The sequence below is a fragment of the Cinclus cinclus genome, chromosome 1 (genome assembly GCF_963662255.1).
Source record: "Cinclus cinclus chromosome 1, bCinCin1.1, whole genome shotgun sequence".
Classification (NCBI taxonomy): Eukaryota; Metazoa; Chordata; class Aves; order Passeriformes; family Cinclidae; genus Cinclus; species Cinclus cinclus.
The window spans coordinates 33,964,993-33,987,866 of record NC_085046.1 but is presented as its reverse complement, the minus strand read 5'-3'; the positions used below and the strand labels follow the sequence as shown (position 1 = coordinate 33,987,866).

The 22,874-nt window shown below is 40.4% G+C and overlaps 1 protein-coding gene across 1 annotated transcript in view; it reads right to left on the bottom strand.

Moving 5' to 3' along the window:
* CREB5 (cAMP responsive element binding protein 5) overlaps nt 1–22,874 on the bottom strand; it is a 212,862-nt gene that overhangs the window by 66,155 nt on the left and 123,833 nt on the right. The window contains exon 6 of the mRNA XM_062508535.1: nt 1,722–1,848. Within this exon, the coding sequence (XP_062364519.1) occupies nt 1,722–1,848 (127 nt within the window). The remainder of the gene's footprint in view (nt 1–1,721; nt 1,849–22,874) is intronic.

Sequence of the window (22,874 nt, the reverse complement as noted above, 5' to 3'; positions counted from 1 at the left end):
ATCTCAAGCATATGGAAAACAAGTTGGCTGTTTTTCCTCCACTCAGGCTGCTCAGCTGGGATGAGTTTTCCAGTGTCTTGTAAGGGAAGCTTTCATGCTCTGCTGAGATAGCAAAAAACAAAGCGAAACTTCTCCTGGCTGTTCAGAGCCCTTTCTGCAAGCTAGTCTCACTATGCTGGGAGGGAGTGATACAAACAAAACCCAATGGCAGTAAATCCTCTAATTTCCTGAAAGGTATTCCCCAAAAAGAGACAAGCCCCCCACACTGTTAGGCCTTGTCAGGAGTGATAAAGCAGGGTTATGGTGCTACTTCCAGACAGAGCTGAGTATCCCACCTTGCTTTGAGCCCGTCTGACAGATTTTTGGCTCTGACAAAAGACACTTTTGTGTCCTTCTGAGCAATCCAAGCAGAGGAGTTATTATTTTGTGCCCTGTGGTGAAGTGCTGTGTCCCACTCTCCATGATTCCTGCAAGAATGGGTGCTGGGCTTTGGGGAAATGTGAATATCCTGCTGCCTGCTGGCAGGGAAAAGCTGCCAAGGCTCCCTTACCCTATCTCCATGGGGTAGGAGCAGCTCCCACTGCCATCTCCCTGCAGCCCTTTCAGGAGTGCTGGGGGCAGGAGGAGCAGCCAGTGCTGACAGGGTCTGTCTCGCCTCTGTGCTCATATCTCCAGGGCTCACAGCCAGAGCACACCTGCCCGTCTGCAAGTAAAGCTGCCCAGAGGGCTCCCCGGCAGCAGACTGAGGCCACTGAACTTACACTGTCACTGGATGTTTGTTGCAGTTCAGGTTCCTTGGGAATCATGCCAGAAAAAAGTTCCCACAATGATATGTCTTATGTTTTTTTTTTTGTTTAACTTCCTGATCGATATTCTAGGAGAGCCTTATTGACAAGTTAATAATTAATAACTTATTCATGACTGCTCAAATAGCAGCCAAACCTGAATCTTTGCATCCCTGTGGAGTGTTCCCCTTGATCCAGCAAAGCCAGAACAAGCACTGCTTTTCTCCCTCCCATGGTAAATGGCTCTCAGGTTTGTCTTGCAAACTGAAGGCAGTGAAATGAAGCAAAAACTTCTCCTTTCTCCATCCCCTCTTCCCCATGTCATCTTTACTTTTCTCCATCCCTAACCTGCCCAAATGTCTTCTTCTGGAAAGGTTAAAAGGTTAAAATAATTTAAAGTTTGATGCTACAATTGGAAGGCAGCTCTTTGGCTTCCATAAGATGGGAAATACTCCCCTCCCTCCAGAAATTATTAAAGATGAGCAGCAATTGTTACCTAGTTCTCAGTAAGTGCAAGTTAACAGGCCAGAAAAGTAAAACACATTTCTTTCTCATTAGCCGGTTATTTCCCACACAAGAGGATCACTTCAAGTTCACTGACATAACTTTAATGTACATTGCTTTTCCAGTTATTTTCTGAAATCAGAAAAATCCCTTTGGTCCAGCACAGACATACTGATCTCACCTACGTGAACCAGTATGAGAATCACAAACTGTAGTCTCGTGGAAGCTGCTTCTAATCACTCTCACACTAAGCTTGCTGTTAACTTAATTAGAAATATACTAGTCTAAGGTGAAGCACCAAAGGAGGTCCAGCTTCCTTAACTTATCACACTGGGTTTTTACATAATCCAGCAGACTTTCACCTCTGCTTAGATTGAATCAAACAGAACACAACTTCTTACCCTGCAAAAAAAGCCAATTCAGAAAACTTACAGGCATGAGCACAGCAGAAGATCCTGGCATGGTAGGGTTGGGCAGGGTGCCAGGCATAGAGGCAGGCATAGGCTGTCTTTGTCGGTTGTGTAGGTGCAGTAGCGAAGACAGAGAACCTGGGACAGGCCTAGAAGAAAAGAAAATAAAAGAAAGCTGTCATGGGTTGTGGATACCAAAACAAGCCTTACCCAGCCAGCCATTGGTAGGCACAGGCAGCTCTGGACAAGCAGGAGCAGATAAACCAATCCAGGGTTTGTCCTTTCCTGCATAAATCAGTGAAACATAAAGTTTTCAAGAAGAAGATGAATCACCTTCCTTCTTCTCTTTATCTGTTAAAGCACCAGTATAGTTCATCTGATATAACATGAATGTAAATGTATCAGCTGGTCTCAGTCTGAGCACTGCTGCACAGTATAGTGGCTAGATAAAGATGGTACAAAAAAGATTTTCTACAGACAAACCAGAAAAATCTGCTGGCGTTAGTGCACTGCTGCAAGTTTAGCCCTCAGGAAGAAAAGTATCTGGATGGGAGATTTGCAGACTGTGACAGAAAATTAACTACCTGTAAATAAGCTACTCTAAAATGAGTATTTCAAATCACTTTTGATATTCTCTCCTGTGAAAATCAACCAAGCCTTTTTTCCAAAGCAAGATTACTAATTTCACCACTTAGAACACTGCCAGAACACAAAAAAATGGGAAAAACAAATTAGAAATAAAATTAGGAAAATTACATTCAGATTAAGCAGTTTATGAAAGGAAAACATATGGATTCCAGAAAAGCAGAGTGAATTACTTTGGCAAAAGGGATCCAAAAGATTTAGAAGGATTTTTTTTAAGTACAGCACAGGGAAAACTGCATGTGAGAAAGCAGGCCCACTCACAAAGGGCCTCACTCATAAAATTAATAGATTAAACAATGCTGGGATTACACTTTGAAGAAAGCCTTTAAGAATGTGGCCTTGGGAATGATGTTATCAGTTTTTTGTTGTTTTGGGGTATTTTTTAGTTTTGAAGAAAGTGTAAGTTGCTTGAAGTTTTGGGTGAGTGTAATTTGCTACCTTTTCAAGCTTTCAAAAAGTTTGAAAATAAAAGTTTTTACAAACAGTGCCTCAATGAACATTGATGGTACAAGGTGTGTTAAGCTCCCAGAGAACAGGATGATTTTCTGTATAGCATATGGTTTAGACTGTTTCTTGGGAAGGAGAATTGCCCCTAAAGGTACAAGATGGACTGGAGAAGGGGATGCATAATCTGGGAGCCTGAAGACCCTCTGCAGGGGCTATCATGGAAAAGAGTCTAAGATGTTTAGAGCCTCTAAATATCAGGGTTGATTTAAAGCCTTGGCAGAAGAATCCTCTGCTTCAGTCATAAGCTGAGCTGGTCAGGGGAAGCAGAGTCATAACCCTAGTGGAGCAAGAGGTAAGACTGTCCTTCTTGGCCTGATCTGTGCCACACCAAATGATGGGGCTTTGCCCCTCCAATTGCAAGTGGTACTGGCAACCATGAATACATACAACCCCTCTCTAACTTTAGCTGTCAGTTCCAGCTATCTAACCATGTGCAAAAAGCCCAGAGGCTGTGAGTGATGGGATTCACAGACATCCTGTATGGAGGACACCACAGCCATGGTCCCAAAGGGTAGGTGCCTGTCTGACAGCAAAACCACCTTCTTCTCACATACAAGTCTCCTTCTCTTTTGCCAAGACTTCAAACCACCTAATGCCCTTTTCTTTAAAACTCCCCAGTATTTTCTATCCCTGGACTTGTAGTCGTTCAACACTTGTCTCTTCAACTCTGTTTCCCCAGAAACCTTTCTATCCCAACAAATGCCACCTCAAAATCCTTGTCCTGACAATTCCCTCATACTCAGACACTCGGTTCCTCCCACCCTTCTGCCCTCAGCTGCCCTCTTTTAGCAGCTGCATGCAACTGAACCCATCCTTTTGTCTCGGTTCTCCGGGGAGAGAAAAAGCCTGTGTTCGGAAGGATGTTTTAAAAATCCTCCCAGACACATACAGTACTTATTCAGAAGGGGAAGAAAGAAACCCAAAAATAACAGTAAACATATCTCAGACACAGACAAGGAGCTCTTCCTATTCCTTCCTGGTTATCTGTTGATGGAGGAATATGAGGTACTCACATCTTCATATCACCCTAAAAAAAACTCAAGACAACATTTTTCAGATGTGTGGTGTAATCCTGTGAGAGAGTGCAGTAAGTTCTGTGAGGAAGCATGAATGAATTTCTGGGATATGCAGTTCTACAGTCTCTCAGCACATGGCTAAGCCTGGGGAGCTGCGGAGGTGGCACAAGTGGAATGGATGCAGTGCAGGAAAAATGAGCTCAGGAATTACACTCCAAGTACAGAGACCCTGACCCATTCTACTGTCAACTTAAACTCAGCTGCTCTGTGTACCAGCACTCATTTACACGAGGACTTGACAAATCAATGGGACAGGGTCAAAATAGCATAAAAAGCAGATTCAATGCTCTTTTGAAAAGAAAAAAGTGAGGAGATATCGGGTTGAATGTGAGGAGGAGATCTCAGTTTGATTTTTAGAGGCTGTGGTAACCCCCATAAGCAGGGTCCACTTCCCACTGGCCCATACTCACCAGAACTACTGCCCTGCAGAGCACCCAACAACAAACTCAAACAGGTCTTCTCTACCTCATGCTTTAAAGTCCATGTGTCAGACAGAAGGGCTGGAGCCCCATGCTGGGGCATTTGAGGGGCAGAACAGAGTGTGCTGCAGCCCTGGATGGGGATGCATATGGGGCTTCCTCCCAGACAGCAGGCAGGAGGACTGAGCAAGAAAGGAGAAAGCACTGGTGCACTCTCCTGCCTGGCCTGGAATGAGACTGAGGTGTGCACCCACCTGTCCACTCTGCAGCCCTCTTAAGTCCACCAGCTCAGATGTGTGGGAACTTAGATCTATGGAACAGAATCTATGGGAACTGCACTGGCCAGAACCACATATTCAATAAAAATACCGCTTGAGATTTCAGTGGGGTCAAAGTAAAACAAGCACCGTGAAAAGAGCCTCCCCCCACCTTTATTTGTTCTGAGAGTGCCCTACATACAGAGCCTTTGTACAATTCACCAGTTTCATAATAAGCTTAGGTGTTAGGCTGTTTGACAGAAACTTATTTTAGCCTGACCTATACAATTTGTGCAAGTGATTCTCAAGGGACTGCATGGTTTAGGTTCTGCTTATATGTTCCAGAGCCAAAAAATTTCCAAAATTCTTTTAATGAGTCTGGGAATATGGGGTATGGGCAAAAGGCAATTATTGGCATTTATTAAAATGGCAAAGAAGCTTCCTTGCTGTCCCCAGTTTTACCTTTAACAGTGCTTCATTTTAGGGGAAAGTAAATATTTTACACTTAGCTAGAGGGGGAAAAAACCCTTCAGTTCTTCAGGTATTTTTTTTCTTACTACACCCCTGCTAGTCTGTTCCCAAGTCTGTTTTTTAAAAGAGGTGCAGAGCTGTCAGAGAAGCTTTGCACTTCAAGGTTGAGCCTCTTTGTTGAAAAGCCTGCAGTGCTCTCCTGCCATTGATAAAAGCGCTACAGAATGCACTCTAGATTTCCCCCTCCCATATCAGGGAAACTGACATTGGCCAGTACTTGTGGATACTTCCATTGCTCCTACACTGAACACAGGTCATGGATTTAGCATGTGCTCCTGCACACTCACTCTCACAGAGCTCAGGGAATGTGTATGGCACAGAACCGTACAGGCTGAGATACTCAGTTTGTCTAAGACATCTCTTCCAAGGACAGCACAATCTCTTTTGTTGTTGCTTTCTATCTGGCAGCAAAGAAAGTCACTGAGAGTTGATAATTATTTTTTTTTTAATAGCGGACGTATTGAATCTGCTCCTCTCTTTGTAAATGCTGAGGATGTACTGCCTGCAGCCTGTCAATCAATATTGCTGACTGGGAGATTTTCATTCCTTGGCACCTGTGTTGCTAAATAAATAGGACTGTTGGGCAAACATCCCACAGATAAAGGACCTATAAGATAGAGAACTGGCAGATGCTCAACCTCACTTAAAATCTGGCTATCCATGGAATTTTTTTTTAAATTTAAGAATTGTTATTGTGTTCCAGTGGAAGCCTGCTGTTGAACATGATGGAGTTTAGGCCATCATTTGTGTGCTGTCCCTTTGGGCACACATGGCCTGGATAGTCAGCATTATGGTGCCTTAGTAAAATACGGTAGCCAAGCTGCTGTAACTGACCATGTTGGCTCTTCTTCCTCTGCATGGTCATGCTAACACCCTGAGTCACCCTTATTAACATTTAAACAGATGGGTGGTGCCCTGCTAAGCCATGGTGACTCGATCATGTTCCCTCATATGACTCTTCCCAATGATTAAAGATAACTCCTCTAATGCAATCAAATATCCAGAATGTATACTTCAGTGTGTGTCTTCTTGATTCATACTAAATACTCCGTCTGATATGATGCAATTGATTGCCTGATGCCTAAACTCTACCTCATCTGGTAAATGACTAGGCTTCCCTTAACTTGAAGTCTTTAAGGACAAATTGGGCAGATGACAATTTGTTGCTGAGGTCTCATGAGAGTAGGTTCCTACTGATCCAGACCCTCTGGGGCCATGTGCAAAAGGACTGATGCTATTTAAAGCATCACTGCAGAATATTTTCTATTATGGTGAAACACTCCAGTTCAGTGGGTCTTACCATGACCTCTCTCCTCCTCCTTACTCCCCTGCATGTAACATTTGTGTAAGATCATCTAGGATATCTACATCACAACCCTGTTTGTTCCACTCCAGCTAGCTCTGGTACGGAAAAAGTTTAGCCAGAAGAATACTGAGTTGCACTGGAGTAAAGGAGCTTGTCTCTTGACTTTCCATAGCCTTCATAGCCAGCCAGCTCACACCAAAGCAGCCCACAGGTGGCTGGTTGTGCTGTGGAAATTTGCCATGTCAGGTCAGCACTGGCTGAGGTATTTCTGTACCACACTGCCATCACACGACACACTTGATTAGACTTTCATCTTTTATATATACAAGTATAAACATGTATGTATCTACACATTTATTACAACAGTGCCTAGAAGCCTTGGTTTAAAATATGTGGGTGAGGTGAGGTTCTGCCCCAAAAAGCCTAGAGATCAAGGCAAAAATGAAGGAGACTGAGTAGAAGCAATAGGGAGACAGAGGTGAATAAGGCAGCAAGGATATTGTTATGATCAATGTAATGAGGAGCAATCACTGATGATCAGCCTGGATCTTTTCAAGGGATGTCAATATTTGCCTGTGGTTTGAGTGGCTTTCAGGCTGAAGCCCCCAAGCAGCCTACCATACTGAGAATAAGCACAGCTGGCTGCAGTCTACCCTCTAAAAGTCTCATTCACAGCCAGGTACTGTCACAATTAAACTTTTCATTGCAGAAATAAGTTTCCTGGAGCATGTGTTTCCACAGACCAGGTGCAAGCTGCTTTTACTGCAGCTACTGCAGCCAGAGTACCTGGCCCAAGTGCTGTCCTGGGCCTTCAACATTTGAATAATTCACTCAGAGGCAAAGAAATGGAGGGTATGTTTTAATCTGAGAAATGTGTTCTGACTGGAGAGGTTGACTCATTTACTGCTTGTCTGCTGTTTTTTGATCCACACTGCCATAATTTAAACCTATCAGAACCCTGTATTTTAAACCTATCAGAAGCCCATATAAACCTAAACCTATGTAGAGCTTTCCTCATTTGTAATCCATTATTTCCCACCCCTCAAAGTAGGGCAGTTCTGTCTAGTTTCAATTTATCCATTTGTTGTTCAGAGGAGGAAAAAATAAACACAAGGAAAAGCAACAACAAAGCACCAGACCGGTACTTGGAATACCTTACATAGTTGCAAGGGACCTCACCTGACCTTCTGTGTCCCATGTTTAATGATATTTTAATCACATCACCATCAGAGAGCCAAGCTTTCCAAGAAGTGGGAGGTTTGTGTCACCAGGATTTTCCAGAGAGCCAAACCATATTCAGGGGAAAACTGGCACCTAGAATTCATGGCTCTCTGCCAATCTAGTAAAGATCCTTGTTTGTATTTCTCAGATAATTCAGACATCTGCATGATGTGGGCAGATTATTATTATTATCAGTAGCAGACATTTACACTGTGGTGGTGCCCAAAGGTCCCTGTCGGGACTGGGACCCCATTGAGCCTGGCACTGTACAAACACAGATAAGAGACAATTCATACAGAGCGTGTTTACATTCTAGGAACACAAACCAGATGAAAAGTAGAAGACGGAGATAGAACACACAAGCAAATAAATACGCTAAAGAACTGGAGACAGTTTAGAGGCACAACTCTGGTTGCCTTTTTGTTTCTTCGTATGTTTTTTATTTAACTGGTAGGCTCAGAAATGACAGGACTGAGGAAATTTGCAAGAGGAAGGGAGTATCTAAGACTGAGACACATAAAGGGCAACACTCTGGAGAGGAAAAAATTGTGGCTCATAACTTAGAGGATTTGGGAAGCATCCAGACAAAGCTATGCTTTCTGTAGAGATTTTTAAATGGGGTGTTCATATATTTTTTACCTTTAGGTATTTTCCCAGTGTTGGACAAGAAGTGATTTCTGCCTGGGAAAGAGAAACCAGCTGATGGTAAAGACACTGGCAAAGTGTAAGTGATGCTTGACATTGTAATGAGAAACTGGAGGACTGAGATAAGATAAGGCTAGTTTCAAAAAGTCTTAAGAACAAGAAACTTGAATCAGAAGTGAAGGGAAAGCCTATGTAAGTGTCTCAGAAAAGCTGGCACAATTGACATAACAAGCTATACATGGGCACAGAGGAGGAAGGAATTCAGCAAAAAGCATTACAAAAGGAGCAAGATGCAGCATACAGATATGAAATTATACAGAACAGAAGTCAAAAGCAACTAAAGAGATGTTACTTCTCAATTCAAATATCCCTCAATGTCACTTGAGGAGAAGCTGCTCATTGGAAGAAAAGCAACTCCATCAGAAATGCATTCTTGGTCACTTGTTCTAATTCACAAGGACAGAACACCCAAATGAAAGGAAAGAATGAGTAAAGCAAACAAACAGACAGAGAATGGATATATATTGATACCGGTATCGATATAGATAGATATAGATATACACACAGTAAAATGCTATCATGCTATGGAAAAATGCCTTCAAAATTTCTTAAGATTTCTGTACTTTTCACCTGAGCTTGTAGGAGAAAAGTCACACAAATCAGCAGCCCCATCATATATTTAGTGGGCCAAAGTTTCTTTAAAGGTTTAGTCAATGATAAATTTTGCCTTTGGAAACTCCAGTTGTGCTAATGCCACCTATATTTCCTGAACACATGTTCAAGGAACCTCTGCAAATTCAGCACAAGTACAAGGACCAGCAGGTCCTTGGAAGCCTCACAAAACCCATTAACATTTTGCCTTTTGGCTCTTACAGGTCTTAGAAACTGCTGGTTTCAATCTTTTTTTCCCCCTCTAAATATTTCACTGGGTCTTACTGCCTGACCCATTACAAGAAAAATAAGAAAAGCTAGAATGGTTTCTTAGAATATAACCTCCTTGGAGAAGTTTATGTTCTGCACAGTGTTATGCACACAGCTGGAACTCACAAATGATATGTGAAGGATAACAGCATAGTTAAAGCAAATCAGGGAAAGACTGCAAAAGGCAGGTTCAAGGATTGTAAAGAACTAGCCCTTATAAAAACACATTCTTGCATTAAAATAAGAAAAAAAAAGTGGGATAAACCCCAAAAAACTGCAACATAAATGTGATTTGATTATAAAAGCAAGCAACAATGACAAACTGATTCCACTGCTACCACAGTCTGCCAGCTCAGACAGAACCAAGCTTTGTTCTTCAGGAAAACAAATTATTTTGCAGCCCCACAGATAAAGGTATATAATTTTTCATTGAAAAAATAGGTAGCTATAACATACAAATACATCAAATGGCAGCTGTCTTAAACCCCAGGATAATAACAACAACAATAAAGCTTACACAAACACTTTTTAACATGACCATTCTTTGTAAAATCTGGGTTTAAGATTCCAGCCTGACAAGCAAAATCAAGAAAATTTGAAAATATGAGGCTCATTGAGGAAAAATATTGACAGGTTAAATAGCTGGAAAGAAACCTACCCGAGGCATCCAGACAAAGTGACAACTGAACCCCAACTAATTCTTCTGCCAGGTTTGGGCTATCTAAAGGTGCTGGAGCCCTCATTTGCTCAAGTGACTCCTTTCACACACATGTTATAGCACTGTATATGGATTTTATTTGACCTTCACAGCTTTGCATCTGAAAGGGATAGTAGGTTGCAAAAAGGATGGAGGAGAAAATGTATATTTTACTCTTAAAGGGCTGAGAGGGTCTTCAGAGAATTCTCACTGGTTATTCACTACCAACTGACTCCTATACTGGAAATGAGGTAAAGCAAATTTCTTAAAACTGTCTTCCTATTTATCCTTGTTATTTGGACCAGTGCAATTTTAATAGAAATATGAAGATAAAAGAGCTTTAAACCCTCTTTATAACAAAAATGAAAAAAAAAATCTTTTTGAAGTGATTTATTTTTCTTTTCTCCTTTTTTTTTAACTTCCCAAACAATGCAGAAGTTTGTCTCTGAAAATAAGATGGTGAATTACAGCAAAGTTATGAAAACAAAGAACCAACAGTTTCTCCAGTGCAGGCTTGTTACCATGAGCTAATAATTCCAGACTTTAAGAAAGCTGAGCCTCTTTTTTAATAACTGCATGCCTCTAGGCAAAGTATTTCTACTAAAAATTATTGAGGCATGGAACAAGGCAAGGTGTGTGAGCTAATGTTGGATTGTTCAGCTACTAAACCAACTCCTATAGCAATGAGCCTGCACTGAACTGACAGATTATTTCTCTGTATACACTTGTATAAACATACTGCTTAAGGTCAAAATCTGTGTAAGCTTTCTTTTCAATTAAAATGTCAAAGATGACAGCACATGTTTTCACTGTCCTTCACAGGATGATGGATGCTGCGGCAGCAGTTTCATGCCCCCGTGTTTCAGAGATGTTTGCCTGCCTGGGTGTCTAAGAAAGATGTACTTGCTGATGTCTTCATGTGCCTGCAGGCAGACAGGACTGCTATACTAATACTTTGGGTGGCTTTACCTCTCTTGACTTTTTCTTCGTCAACATTGCCCCTGTGGGTCCCCACATCCAGTGTTGTAAAAGTTAGAGTAGAAAGGTTGCTGTGCACAAAGAGGTTGGGAAAAGGGTCCCGCATTAATTAGTCAAATTAAGATTCTTATTTAAGTGAAGGCTTTAAATTACAGGCCAGTTTATGGTCATGGCTAATTCACTTCAGGTACCTAATTTAAGTCCCCACAAAAAAACAGCTGTCGTGAGTAATCAACAAAAAGACAAAATAGACCCCAAAAGAAGATTATAGCAATTTAAATATAAAATAATATTAATTAAAAGGCAATTAGTTTGAATCTTCGCATTTCTTCAGCTCCATATTAATAAACCAATAAAATTGTAACCATCAGTTTCTCATTCATGTGCATCAGTCTAGAGCTTATACAAAGACAGTGGCTCCAAGTGTTGCTGAGTCTCAAGACCATGTGGCAATACAACTCACAGGACATGCAGCCACAATGCTATGATTGGGCATGGAACAGAGATTTGATCACAACTTTGCTAGAAAATAGACTGACTAAAGAAAACAGCCAAAATAAGAGAAAACCAAGTACAGCATCTGCCACTGGCAGATTTAGCCTGTCTCCTGCTGACAAACACAAGTCTTCTGTATCCACTGTGGAAAGCAGAGTTTGCTCTGGTTAGCAGAGCACAGTCACTAACGAAGACAATATGTAGATGTATGTACATGTGAGACTGTTTATTTACTGAGATTTAAATTCTACACTCAGCACTAAAAATACTAGAAAGTAACACATACTGTAGAGATCTTTAATAAAGGCATTATATAAGATAATTCTATGTGATTTTCTAAACAAAATAGGAAAGAAGCAAATTAGAAAGCCTGAAAAACTCTCAGATGATATATGACATCAGTGGCAGACCAAAATCCAACTCTTAATCCTACCCTTTAGCAAGAATACCGCAGAGAAACTCTGTGTTTTTAAAATGCTCATTGCATCCCAAGCACTTCTGCCATCAGCACATTGTTCCTGTGATGCCAACCTCACTCTACAGCCTAGAGGAAAGTTAGCACAGCCCACCATGGTCACAGCCCCAAATATGCTCAGTGTCTCAAAGCTGCTGGCTGTTTCAGTGGGTGGCAGTGGGGAAGGAGGCAGAGGGGCGCATACATGAGGGTGTACTCTCAATTATCTGTTCAGCAAGTCATCTTCAGGTGTAAAAATATTTTAATGCTACCACATAGCAATGCATCTTCAGTGACCCTCTTCCCACCCCCAACCCATTTCACTTATTCCCTTCAAACTTTCATGGAGATCAAAATTAATATATGCCATTCCTTAGGAGGAACCTTTGCACATTCTTCATCTCTTAAACATGCTAAAAATCCCAGCTGACAGCTATATTAGTACAAATGATGAGAAGCACAGGGAAGAGGTGAATCTCAAGGCGCACAGAACAAAGACATGGAGAACTGCTGCAGCTGTGCTTCAACAGAGATCAGCTCCAAGCCAGTGTTATTTGCTCTCTTAATTTAAAGGATTCACATTGCCTTCTCTGCTTACTTCTCACTGGGAGATATCCACTCATCAGTGAGCATCAGTCAGAGAAACAGGAACCACAAATGAGGTTTTTACATAGGCAAATTATACTGATCGGTGGAAATCATGTTAGCTGCTATTTACTGATAAATTCACCTAGCACACTCCCTAAGAAATGTGTGCTCCAGAAATTCCCCATGACAGCAACAGAAGCTCTACAGGTGGTTGCGGGAGATTTTGCTGACACTTAGCTGCTGACACAGGCCAGCAAAGGTTTCTTGCAGCATGCAAAGGGAAGCAATGATAGCAAATAAAAGCCGCTGTCCACCCATGTCCAAGCACAGATACATGGGGAAATTTCTCTCTCTACGCATGCATGCATGTTAAAAGAGACACCAAAAAACAGCAGGCATTAAAGAAAGGTTATTTTATTCTACCAACAAAGTGTGCATTGACATCATAATTCCCAGTCACTATCCATGTCCACTCCCTCCCTTTTAAGTGCCGGTTCAAGCATGAACCTGCAGATAATTTTGAGGTTGGGGTTCATTTGTTTTCACATCAATGCAATTAATTTCCACTGGAAAATGCATCTCAGGCATTCAATCAAAATAGGCCTAAAATAATTCTGAAAAACTCATCTGTCTCCAATCTATATAATGTTTTAAAAATTGGATGCATGCCCTGAAATAACACTGCACTTCACAAAGCTTAAAGCTCTAAACTTGAGGGTATCAGTTACATTGAAACTGCAGTAAATTGAAACATCCAGTTTCTGGTTTGCCTTGATTTATAAATATCGACAAAACTACTATTGCAGTCGTTACCACTTTGAGCACTCTGAGCTGAATTTTCAACAGTTCAGGGTTATTTTCATTTTTGTTGTGGCTACAGTAGCCTTTCGAGTTATAGATCAAATTCCAGATAACATGTAAATCTTAAATCTTGGTTTAAGAAATATGCACACAAGCCAGCCAATATACATGATAGAAAGCTGCAAGCCCAAATGACCAGTAATGCAAATAGCAAAGCACAACTTTTTTACTCTCTAGCTTAAAGCAGAAAGGATACTTACTGCTATAAAATGTTCTAAATAGAAGCAAGTGGAAATGCAATAAAATATGAAAAGGTAAGTATCTCTAACTTGTTTGGTTTTTTGGTTTTTTTAAACCAGGAATTTAATGTTCTCTTTTCAAAATGAGGCAATCAATATTCAAAAATCATATTCAAAACTTTCCTCCCAAAAATCTTTCCTCATTAGTCTATCTGGTGATCTTCAAAATGTGCTTATTTATGACCAAATTATTGCTGAGGAAATACAAACCTGAAAAGAGAGAGACCTCATGAGCTGCAGCCCAGTTAACACAATGATTTGGGAAAACAAGAATAGAATGGACGCATCAACAGCAAGAGAGCCAATTCTCAATGGTGTACAGCACACGTCTTTGCCAAAGACAATGGATTTAAACCAATTGGGAATCTCATACACACATGCACACACACTCCATAAACAGAAAGTATGCAACATGCACTACATCCAGTTGTAAAACAAGGTTTGACAGCGATCTGTGTCTTATGCTTCAAATGAAAACAAAAATCCCCATCTTCCACTTTTACATTTGTGGACTGCTACCAAGTAAATTCTCCTGATCCCTGGTGGTGACTAGTGTATGAAGTAAAGCAGAGGGATCACCATAATATTCACAATATTTCTCCTGACAGCACTGGCCAAACTCTTTGCTCTTCTTGATACCATCACTGAAGCCTTTGCTGATCTGCAAAGCACCTTTCCACTATTCTGTTCAGCCTATTTGCCTCATGCAGCATGTTGAGTTGAGAAAGACAGGAGAAGTGCCAGATGTTCTTTTGGGTGCGATGCTCTTGCCACTGAAATTCACAGGAGTGCTGCTAATACAGTCATTTAGAACAGAATGAGACCCATAAAAATATGTGACCCCTATGAAGACATTTTCCTAAATTATACTCTGAATACTGACTTAATGCCTACTATTGACATGCTACATCACAGTAAGAAACAAAGTTATTTTATGTCTCTACTTTCCAGTTTGCACTGATGTGTTTGGTTTACTGTTTCACAGATGGGTTTGTTTTTTTTTTTTTTGTTTCTTTGTTTGTTGTTTGGAGGTTCTTTGTCTTGAAAGAAATGAAGTCTTAAAGAGGAAACGTTCTCCTAAACCAGAACTTTGCACTGAAGACTAAAACAACACCCTCTGCACCAGTTTAAAGGAAAGTGGTCAGTAGACAGTCACGTAGTAAAAGCTCAGGTCATCTTGCCAGCTTCCAAGAGTCTGCAGTATGAACTAACAGACTGCCAATTATTTATCTAATGTCTTTACATGAACCATAAGTGTTCACATAAAGACATTAAATACATGCATACTCTATGAATAGTCATGGATTGAACTGTTTCTTTTCCCTTTGAGAACTGCCACTGAAACAGTGCTTTAACTAGAAAGCTGCCATGCCAGGGGAAGTAAAAGGGCAGCATTATGATCAGCAGAGACAAAAATTGCGTCAGGTGAATTTTGAAACACTGTGGGTACTGGATAACTTTAAGATATTTTACCCTGTGGTTTGCAACACAACAATTCAGCAAGGAGGAACTAATTTTTTGCATAAAATACTTCAAAAAGGCCTGGCTGACCAGGCTACAAGGAGCTCTTTTGCTGCATTTGCACATTTGAAGTAATGCCACAGATCTAGACATGCCGAGTCTCCTGTACACATGCAGGATTGAAAGTGCCCTCCCAGAAACACAAGCAATATTTCAACTCCCATCAACTCCCAATGCTGCAAAACCCAACTCCAAAGTACCACTTTTCAGTGAAGTGCCACTATAGCCATCGAAATCAACTGCAGCATTTGCTTCAAGAGTTTCCAGATTTAAACTGTGGGAACGGGTAGGCTGGAGCTGTCAGTGGAAGACCTCTGACAATGTAATTTGTTTGTCCTGCTGGCCTTACAGTCAGTGCATGCTGACATTCAAGAGACATTAGTTGGTTTTATGAGTTTTTTTTTTCTTTTTCTTAACTGCTCGGAGCAGTTGGGAGGGCAGAGGAAAAGGACTCTTAGCTTAGGGAGGGGACATAGCAGAAGATTAATTATGGAAAGGAGATGTGTCCTTTTCCAGATATCTCCTATAAAATAAGTGTTTGTCCCACGTACCCTGAGACACATCAATATACTGCAGGTGAAAACGTTAAAAAATATTAATTTTACCTAAACAGCGGCAGCTCCACTCAGTTTGCACTAACATCATATCTATTTGATTTGGTCACAGGGAAACAGACATTTTACTGATCTGGTTAAAATATCTCAACAGTCACATAAATAGACCCAGTCCAAGCCTGTTGCATCACCTGCATTTACTTTTTACTGTTGATATTTAGCAATGGAAGAAAGATACAGATCTGTTCTCTATACACTTGCCATCTCCAACAGTATGATCTCAGCTCAGAGAGCAGCAGGAATTTGCACAGCAGTGAGTATGGCCGATTTCCAGGGGTCGGAAGCCATAGCTTACTCACTCCACATTTTCTGCTGTTGTTCTTTTTCTTTTTTTTTCTTTAATGGGAAAGGCAAATATGATGAGCACAAAGAATAGTGGCAAAGTCAGCTTGTAGGTCGGAATGTTTATATTTTATTTTGCCCCCGTCTCTGTATTTTGTGAAGCATGGGTTTAGACCTTGTATTAGCCTGCCAGATAACAAGTCCTTAAAATGGCTCATACATAAAATTTGATGAGAAACTAAGCATTTAGGAATATGTGTACCTTCAGACCAGAAATCTGCCTCTATAGCAACAAACCATGTGAATCAACAACATTGCACCTCGTATAAATCTGACCCAGTCCACATAGGATATGTAACAAAGGTAATCTGTAACTTGAGAAAAGAAAATGCAGTATGTATGCAAGACACTTTGTATTTGGCAGACACATACAACCAGCTGTTTATTCTTCAGTTTGTGGCTATACATCTACTGGGACATCCCCTACCCCTGTAAATCTTGCTTAGCTCCTGGTCTTATTTCCAATGTAGATTTAACCCTAAATTATGGAGAAGCATAGTGCTTGAGATTTAAATTTAAGTGTCATTTAGTATCATTTTGACATCTCCACATATTATGAGCTGCTTTTCCGAAGGGACTTGGGATCTGATTTTAATTTGTAGTAGGGTTATGGTCACAATAAATGTCTACATATATTCATAAGAAGCCTCTAATGCAAATGTAAATAGAAAGTGGCTGTTTTCTTGTAGTTTCAAAGCCATGTATGTAAAAGACACAGTAGAGATCTGTCCCACATGCAAACCCATTATCAATCCACCACTGCACCCTGGCTCCTGCCCTGGCAGCAGGCACTCCCATGCTGAACAGTCTCAGCAGGTATTATAGCTTGTGTAATAAAGCAACAGGTTATGAAATCATTAGCACCTCAGCTGAGGCTGCCACAGGGATGCCCCTCTGCATTCATTGTGAAACGTTTCTTTGGCAGCTGCATCCTAGAAGCGTATTTGGATGTTGTTGCTCCAGCCTTGCCACACAGAGTGGAAAGTAAGCCAATATTTTCATGTTCTGAACTTAAGAGCAGAGGATGGAAGTCCCTCTGGTCCACCTCTAGGCTAATCCTCCCCATTTACACACAGCTAATTCTAGGCTTGAAGACCTCTAGGAAGCCCAGCTGTCTGTAATCGCACACCCAGATCTACATAGCCAGTGCTGCCAAGGACCTGAGCCATGCCTAAGGAGGCTGGAAGATCCTTCAGCTTGGTCAAAAACCACATGCTCCAGCTCCCCTTGTCCTGCAGGCAGCCACAGCTAGTGGTGCTTCAGAGCAGCGCAAATACAGTTGAGGGCTGCCCTCCCCTTGGCTGGAGTCCTGCTTTGGGGTATAACGCACATCCCATTGGCATTTCCTTCTCCAAAAATGCAAGCTCAGGTGAAACTGTGTCAGTTCAAGCAATTGAAGCTAAACTCACTTGTCCCTCTACAGGAGAATCCATGTCCCCAACAGGAAGAAACAAAATCCACTGCTGGTCACTCACTGATTAAGGCATCTAGGGCCCTTCTGATGCTCCTTATGCCAACCTTGAGACCCTTCCTGCTAATTTAATAAATATTTGTGAGCTGTGCCCTTGCCAATGTGCAAGGGAGCACAACTATGATTTGGCTCAGGACAACTGGTGGCCCTAAATATCAGAGTACTTGGATCTATGAAAAAGGAAAATTGTGCAACTTGAAGGAAACCACTGGCATCAGGTAGGGAGGAGAACTTACTGAAAGCAGTGAAATGTTACTGACTTGAGTCACTCTGGGGTCTGGTCCACTGGTATTTGCAAAACTTAAGTCAGTTTTACCAACGTAGTGAGAGAGCTCACAAAGAAAGGACCCGTGTCAGGTTCCTGAGCATTAAGTCAAGTTAGCTTGGGTTGCTGTCTTTCTGAATCAAGGCACTGGGTCATGATTTAAGTAAGTGAGGGGCTGGGGCTGTTTAAAGCAGCATAAGTAAATAGCTAAGCTTGATGTGATATAAAAAGCACCACAACAGAAAGGAGAACTTAATGTAGTAATGAAAATCACTTACCCTTAATCATCCCCGAGACAGTGTTTTTACAATGCCACTTGATTTATTCAACTAGCAAACATGCCTCCCTTGACTTTTCTAATAACAGGCCATCTCACCCGTGCTTGTTGGGATTTGAGTTCAGAGATTTTTTAATTAGCACGCCAAATACATTATTTAAATTCCTTTGATGCCTTTTCTTTAAAATTATTTGCTAAGCAATAAGTCATATTTATTTACAAAGGAGACAACCCACAAAAAAGTTTTTTAAAAAATAAATTTAAAAAAAAATAAAAAAGAGGAAGAAAGAGAGAAAAATCCAAAACCAAAACACTCCCAGTAAAGTTTGGAAAAATAAGAGGTTTAGTCACAGGTGTGTAAAGAGTGTTGCACACTGCAGAGCACATTATTGCTTAAAGACCTACTGAAGTCCAGATTCATTGCTGCTGACAAGCCTGCCACTTAGTGTACGAGTCCTTAGGAAAGGTTGTTTGCTGTGTGATTTACGATGGTGCCCTTACTGTAAACTACCTGAGCTCTGCTGAGCAGCTCTGTGCTTCCTCTCCAGTGGAAGGGCCTCAGCTTTTGGAAAAGCTGGACAATTTCTCAAGTGAGTACACTCTTGTGATACTGAAGCTAGCCAGACCACAAACTATTTTATTATGTTGTGCAAAAGCCTCTGTGCAAAAAAAAAAAAAAAAAACCCTCTTTAATTAAGATAGAGCAACCAGCACTGTGGTTGTAATTACCTTGGACTGCTTTACCCACGGGCATAATGAAAAAAAATTGGACCCTCTATATTTTTGTTTTTAAACTAAGTAAACCCAAATTAATTTATTCAACTCAAACCAGATAGGTTTCTCTTTAAAAGGAAGGCCTATTTGGTTGGAGGGGCTGGTGCAGCAGGCAGAGTGACACGCAGTGGTGACTGTGAACTGCAAACTGCTGGCAAAACATTTGGCTTGCCATTGGTCCGTGGCCAATATTTTCCTTTGTTAATGAATCCCACATCTTTTCTAAGTTAAGCATTTTTTTCTTCTCCCCCTTCATTTTATTTGAAACATATTTTAAATATTTTTGTTTTTATGACGTAGTGGAACATGATACAGCCCCCTCCTAACCCAGAATACAGGAAAATCAATTAAAATTTTAACATTAGAAGCTGATATAAACATATGGTTTGTGTTTTTTTTTAAAGCAACATATCAAGGATCAGTGCAAAGAGAAATAGCAAAATGAGAACTCCACATTATGGGATAAAATGTTTACCAACTGAAAGTATATCATAGCCAAACCTTGCTATTCACCAAAAAAAAAATAAATAAAAAACAAAAAAAAAAAACCTGAAAGCTTGTCAGGTTTTGATAGATTTCCTCTTAGACGGAGGATTACATATATTTCATTTGTGCTCTTTCCTGAGAGAAAAGGCCATTAAATAAAAATAGTCATTCTGAATGATGTGTTTAATATTTAGTACATTTTGTCTCACCCAAAGGACCTTCATTTTATGACTTAAAGAATGCAATCTTAAAATGGAGTTTTATGTGCTTCCTCATTAACTTCCGACTCTCACCTGAAGAAAAAAAATAACCAAAGAATACCCCACTGGAACAAAAATATGATTTTCAAATGCAATGAGCATTGTGGGCATCCAGTCACACCTGCCCCACTGACCACCAGTCCTTAGCACTATGTGAAAGTGAAAACCCTTACAGGTCCCTTTGGTATTTCAAATCATCAAAACCCCAGACAAAATAACAAGTCACTGAAACTCCAGGGAATAAAGGAACCAAAGAGAAGATTTAACTCTCTGTTTAACTCTCTAGGTCAGTAGGTTTCCACAAAAAGAACGTCTTTCCCAGTGGTCTGAAAAGATTAGAAATGCTGTTAAAACTGAAGAGTTATTGTTAGTCTGTCGCTGGTGAAAAAACAAGTTTTTTCAATCGTCCTCCATGGACATCTAGTCTCCAATCCTGCAATCATCTAGCTACATGAATTTACATGCCCTCCTTTAATATTCCTCAGTTTTACAAACCTTGCAAGATTTCTTCAGCCGCAGTAACTTGTAGTTAGTTTTACCAGGGAAAGAGATGATGAAAGTATAGCACAATGCGTTGCTGGCCCTGAAACCTTCACTGGGTGAGGACAAAGATATACTGGAAAAAATTAAGTTGCAAAAGCCTTTTCTGCACCAACCCCCTTTTCATTGTGAGAATGGTGCCATGCTTGTGTTAGAAATGACAGAAAGCTTTTTATGGAGGCTCCTGATATCAACTCAAACCCCTGAAGTTACATGAGGATAAGAAACTTCAATTATCTACGGAGTATGTGCAAATTAAATATATTCTGTCACAATGAATTTACTGCACTGTAACTGCTGTGATTTCTGCAGAAAATTACAGCCGATCTCAAAAGCTAGAGCAGCACTTTCAGGTTGACTAAAATTATTAAATTCACTAAAAAATTGTATTTCATAAATCTTGGAAGTGGAGAAGAATAGATTATTTGGAAAAGCAGAAGGTGTTAGCATTTCTAAACATTCCAGTTTGAAATGTCCTATTAATCTGGAATGTCCTATTAAAATGTAATTGTCTTGAAAACCTGAGAATATCTTCATTGTTTATTTGGAAGAATAATTAAGAAATTAAATCACATTGACTTAAAATAAATTACTATTTTTCATTTCAGCCTCTAAGTCAACAACCTTGTTATTCACATAATACTGGTTACCGTTATAGCTCACCTGCATGAAGTTCAACAATGACACAAAAGAAACCTTAAATCTGTCAGTTTTTCTTCATTTCCTGCTCTATTAAAAACCACCCAGTTCCTCTTTTATGTCATATTTCCTAGATTTTTCCTAACTGATTTGAACAGCTAGTTAGAAACCTGAACATCAATATCAATGTATTAATGAAAAACAGAACTAACACCAGTCTTTCAAAGCTATCTTAAAGACTGATTAGATTCAGTAATAAATTAACTGGGTAGGAATGCTGTTTTCAAGGGAAAATACAATATTCTACAGGAAAGTATGGGACTTTTTGTTTTGTTTTCCAAGGGGATTAGCTCTTCCAGCCAGGAAGTTTTTACCACATGTCCAGATTCCGTGATTTGCTCTGCATCCAACAGCAGTACAAAAATCATCTTTGACATTTACTGAAGCGTCAGGCGCAGCACTTTAAAAGGACAAAGCTTGTCTTGATTACAGGAAAGGAGTTTGCAAACAAGGTGAATGCATAACAATAAAGAAGGTGCCAATGGCATAGTGAGAACAGGGCCGTACACTCTAAGACTGCACTTATAGAAACTTCATGAATTTGAACATCCTTCTCTGAGCCTTTTAGCTCAAGACAAATATAAGTTTGAGTCAGTGCCACCCCAGAAAATTTTGTCAGTGAAAAGTCATATACAGATCCTCAGTCTTCATCTTCTAGTGACAATAAATTATTAAATTTGCAGTAATAAAATAACTGAGCGTGCATGATTTTATGCGTGATAGTAGTCACAGCATATTGGATAGTCATTAGTTAATGGATAAGTATGAACACAGGATAAGGTATACAGGGAGTTCACTGCAAAAAGGCATTAATGTGCCATTACTTTTATAGAGGGAACAGATTTTTCTAGCTAAGTTCTTGTAAAACACACATTTGAGCTTATAGGAATATTAGCAAATAGATTATGGACATGTTTATGGACAAAGCTCATCTCCTAGTTTTGCAAAACATGCTGAAAATTACTATGGGGGGCTCAAAAGTTTTAATGTGGTTTATGGTTGAATTCCATTACTTTTTTAAAAATAAAAAAGGAGGGGGAAGGGTACTTTTAAAGAGCTGGATAATTTGGAAATACATCAGAGATAGATCTTCTCATAGGATTTTAGAATTCTCTTGCAATTCTTCACTATGAGCAGAGATGTTTAGTCGAGAAGGGAAGAAGATCCCTTTAGCTGTTCATAAACTGAAAATATATTTGGTTGTATTTTGGCTAACATTTCAGCCAAGAAATGGCTGCTTTTCATGATTACTGTTTTATCTTTGCATGTTTATCAGGCATCTACTAAAACTTGAGTGTCTGTCACACAATGATGGGAAATTTAGGAAACTGTGCACCTTGAAGCACAGAGCAATTCAGAGTCCACATTTAGAGTGTTACGTCAAGTGCATGAATTCTTTATTTCTTAAGCCAAGGTGGACACAAGCAGGCACAGGATATGCTTTAGATTACTTCATGTTCTTATCTCACCTTTTGCTTTTCTTATTGCTTTTTGCTCATCAAAATTCTTCGTGCTTCCATCCCTGGCACAGACAGCCCGTGCTGCCATCAGCAGCTCCCAGTGCACCCCAGAGGGTCACCTTGTCCAACCTCCTGCTCCAGCTAGGACTAAATGCAGTATCAGAGCAGGCTGCTGGGGGCTTTTGCTTTTTAGACAAAGTCTGAAAATCTACAGTAGCAGAGACTGACTCCAGCCATTTGCTGTGCAGTACTCTTGCTGGAACCTTTCTTTCTTTAGGTCTCATGGAATTTTCTCTGACTGAAACTTTCCCTGATGTCTTCTGTCTTCATAGTGCAATGTGGAGCAGGCCCTGTCTCCTCTGTAACTACTCTGTAAGTAGCTGAAGGCTGCAATTAGATCCCCTGCTAGCCATGTCTTCAGGGTAAATAAGCCAACTTCCCTCAATCTCTATTTCTGTGGCTACTCTCTCCCTTCAGCCTAGGGAAGATGTCCACAATCCCATCTGTCCTCTGTGCAACTGACCCACCTTCCAGTAAGACACTGTAGATTCACACAAGAGCACGTGTCCAGTTTTGTGATGCCCATTTGTTTGGATTTATTCAACAGTCCAAGCATATTTCACCCA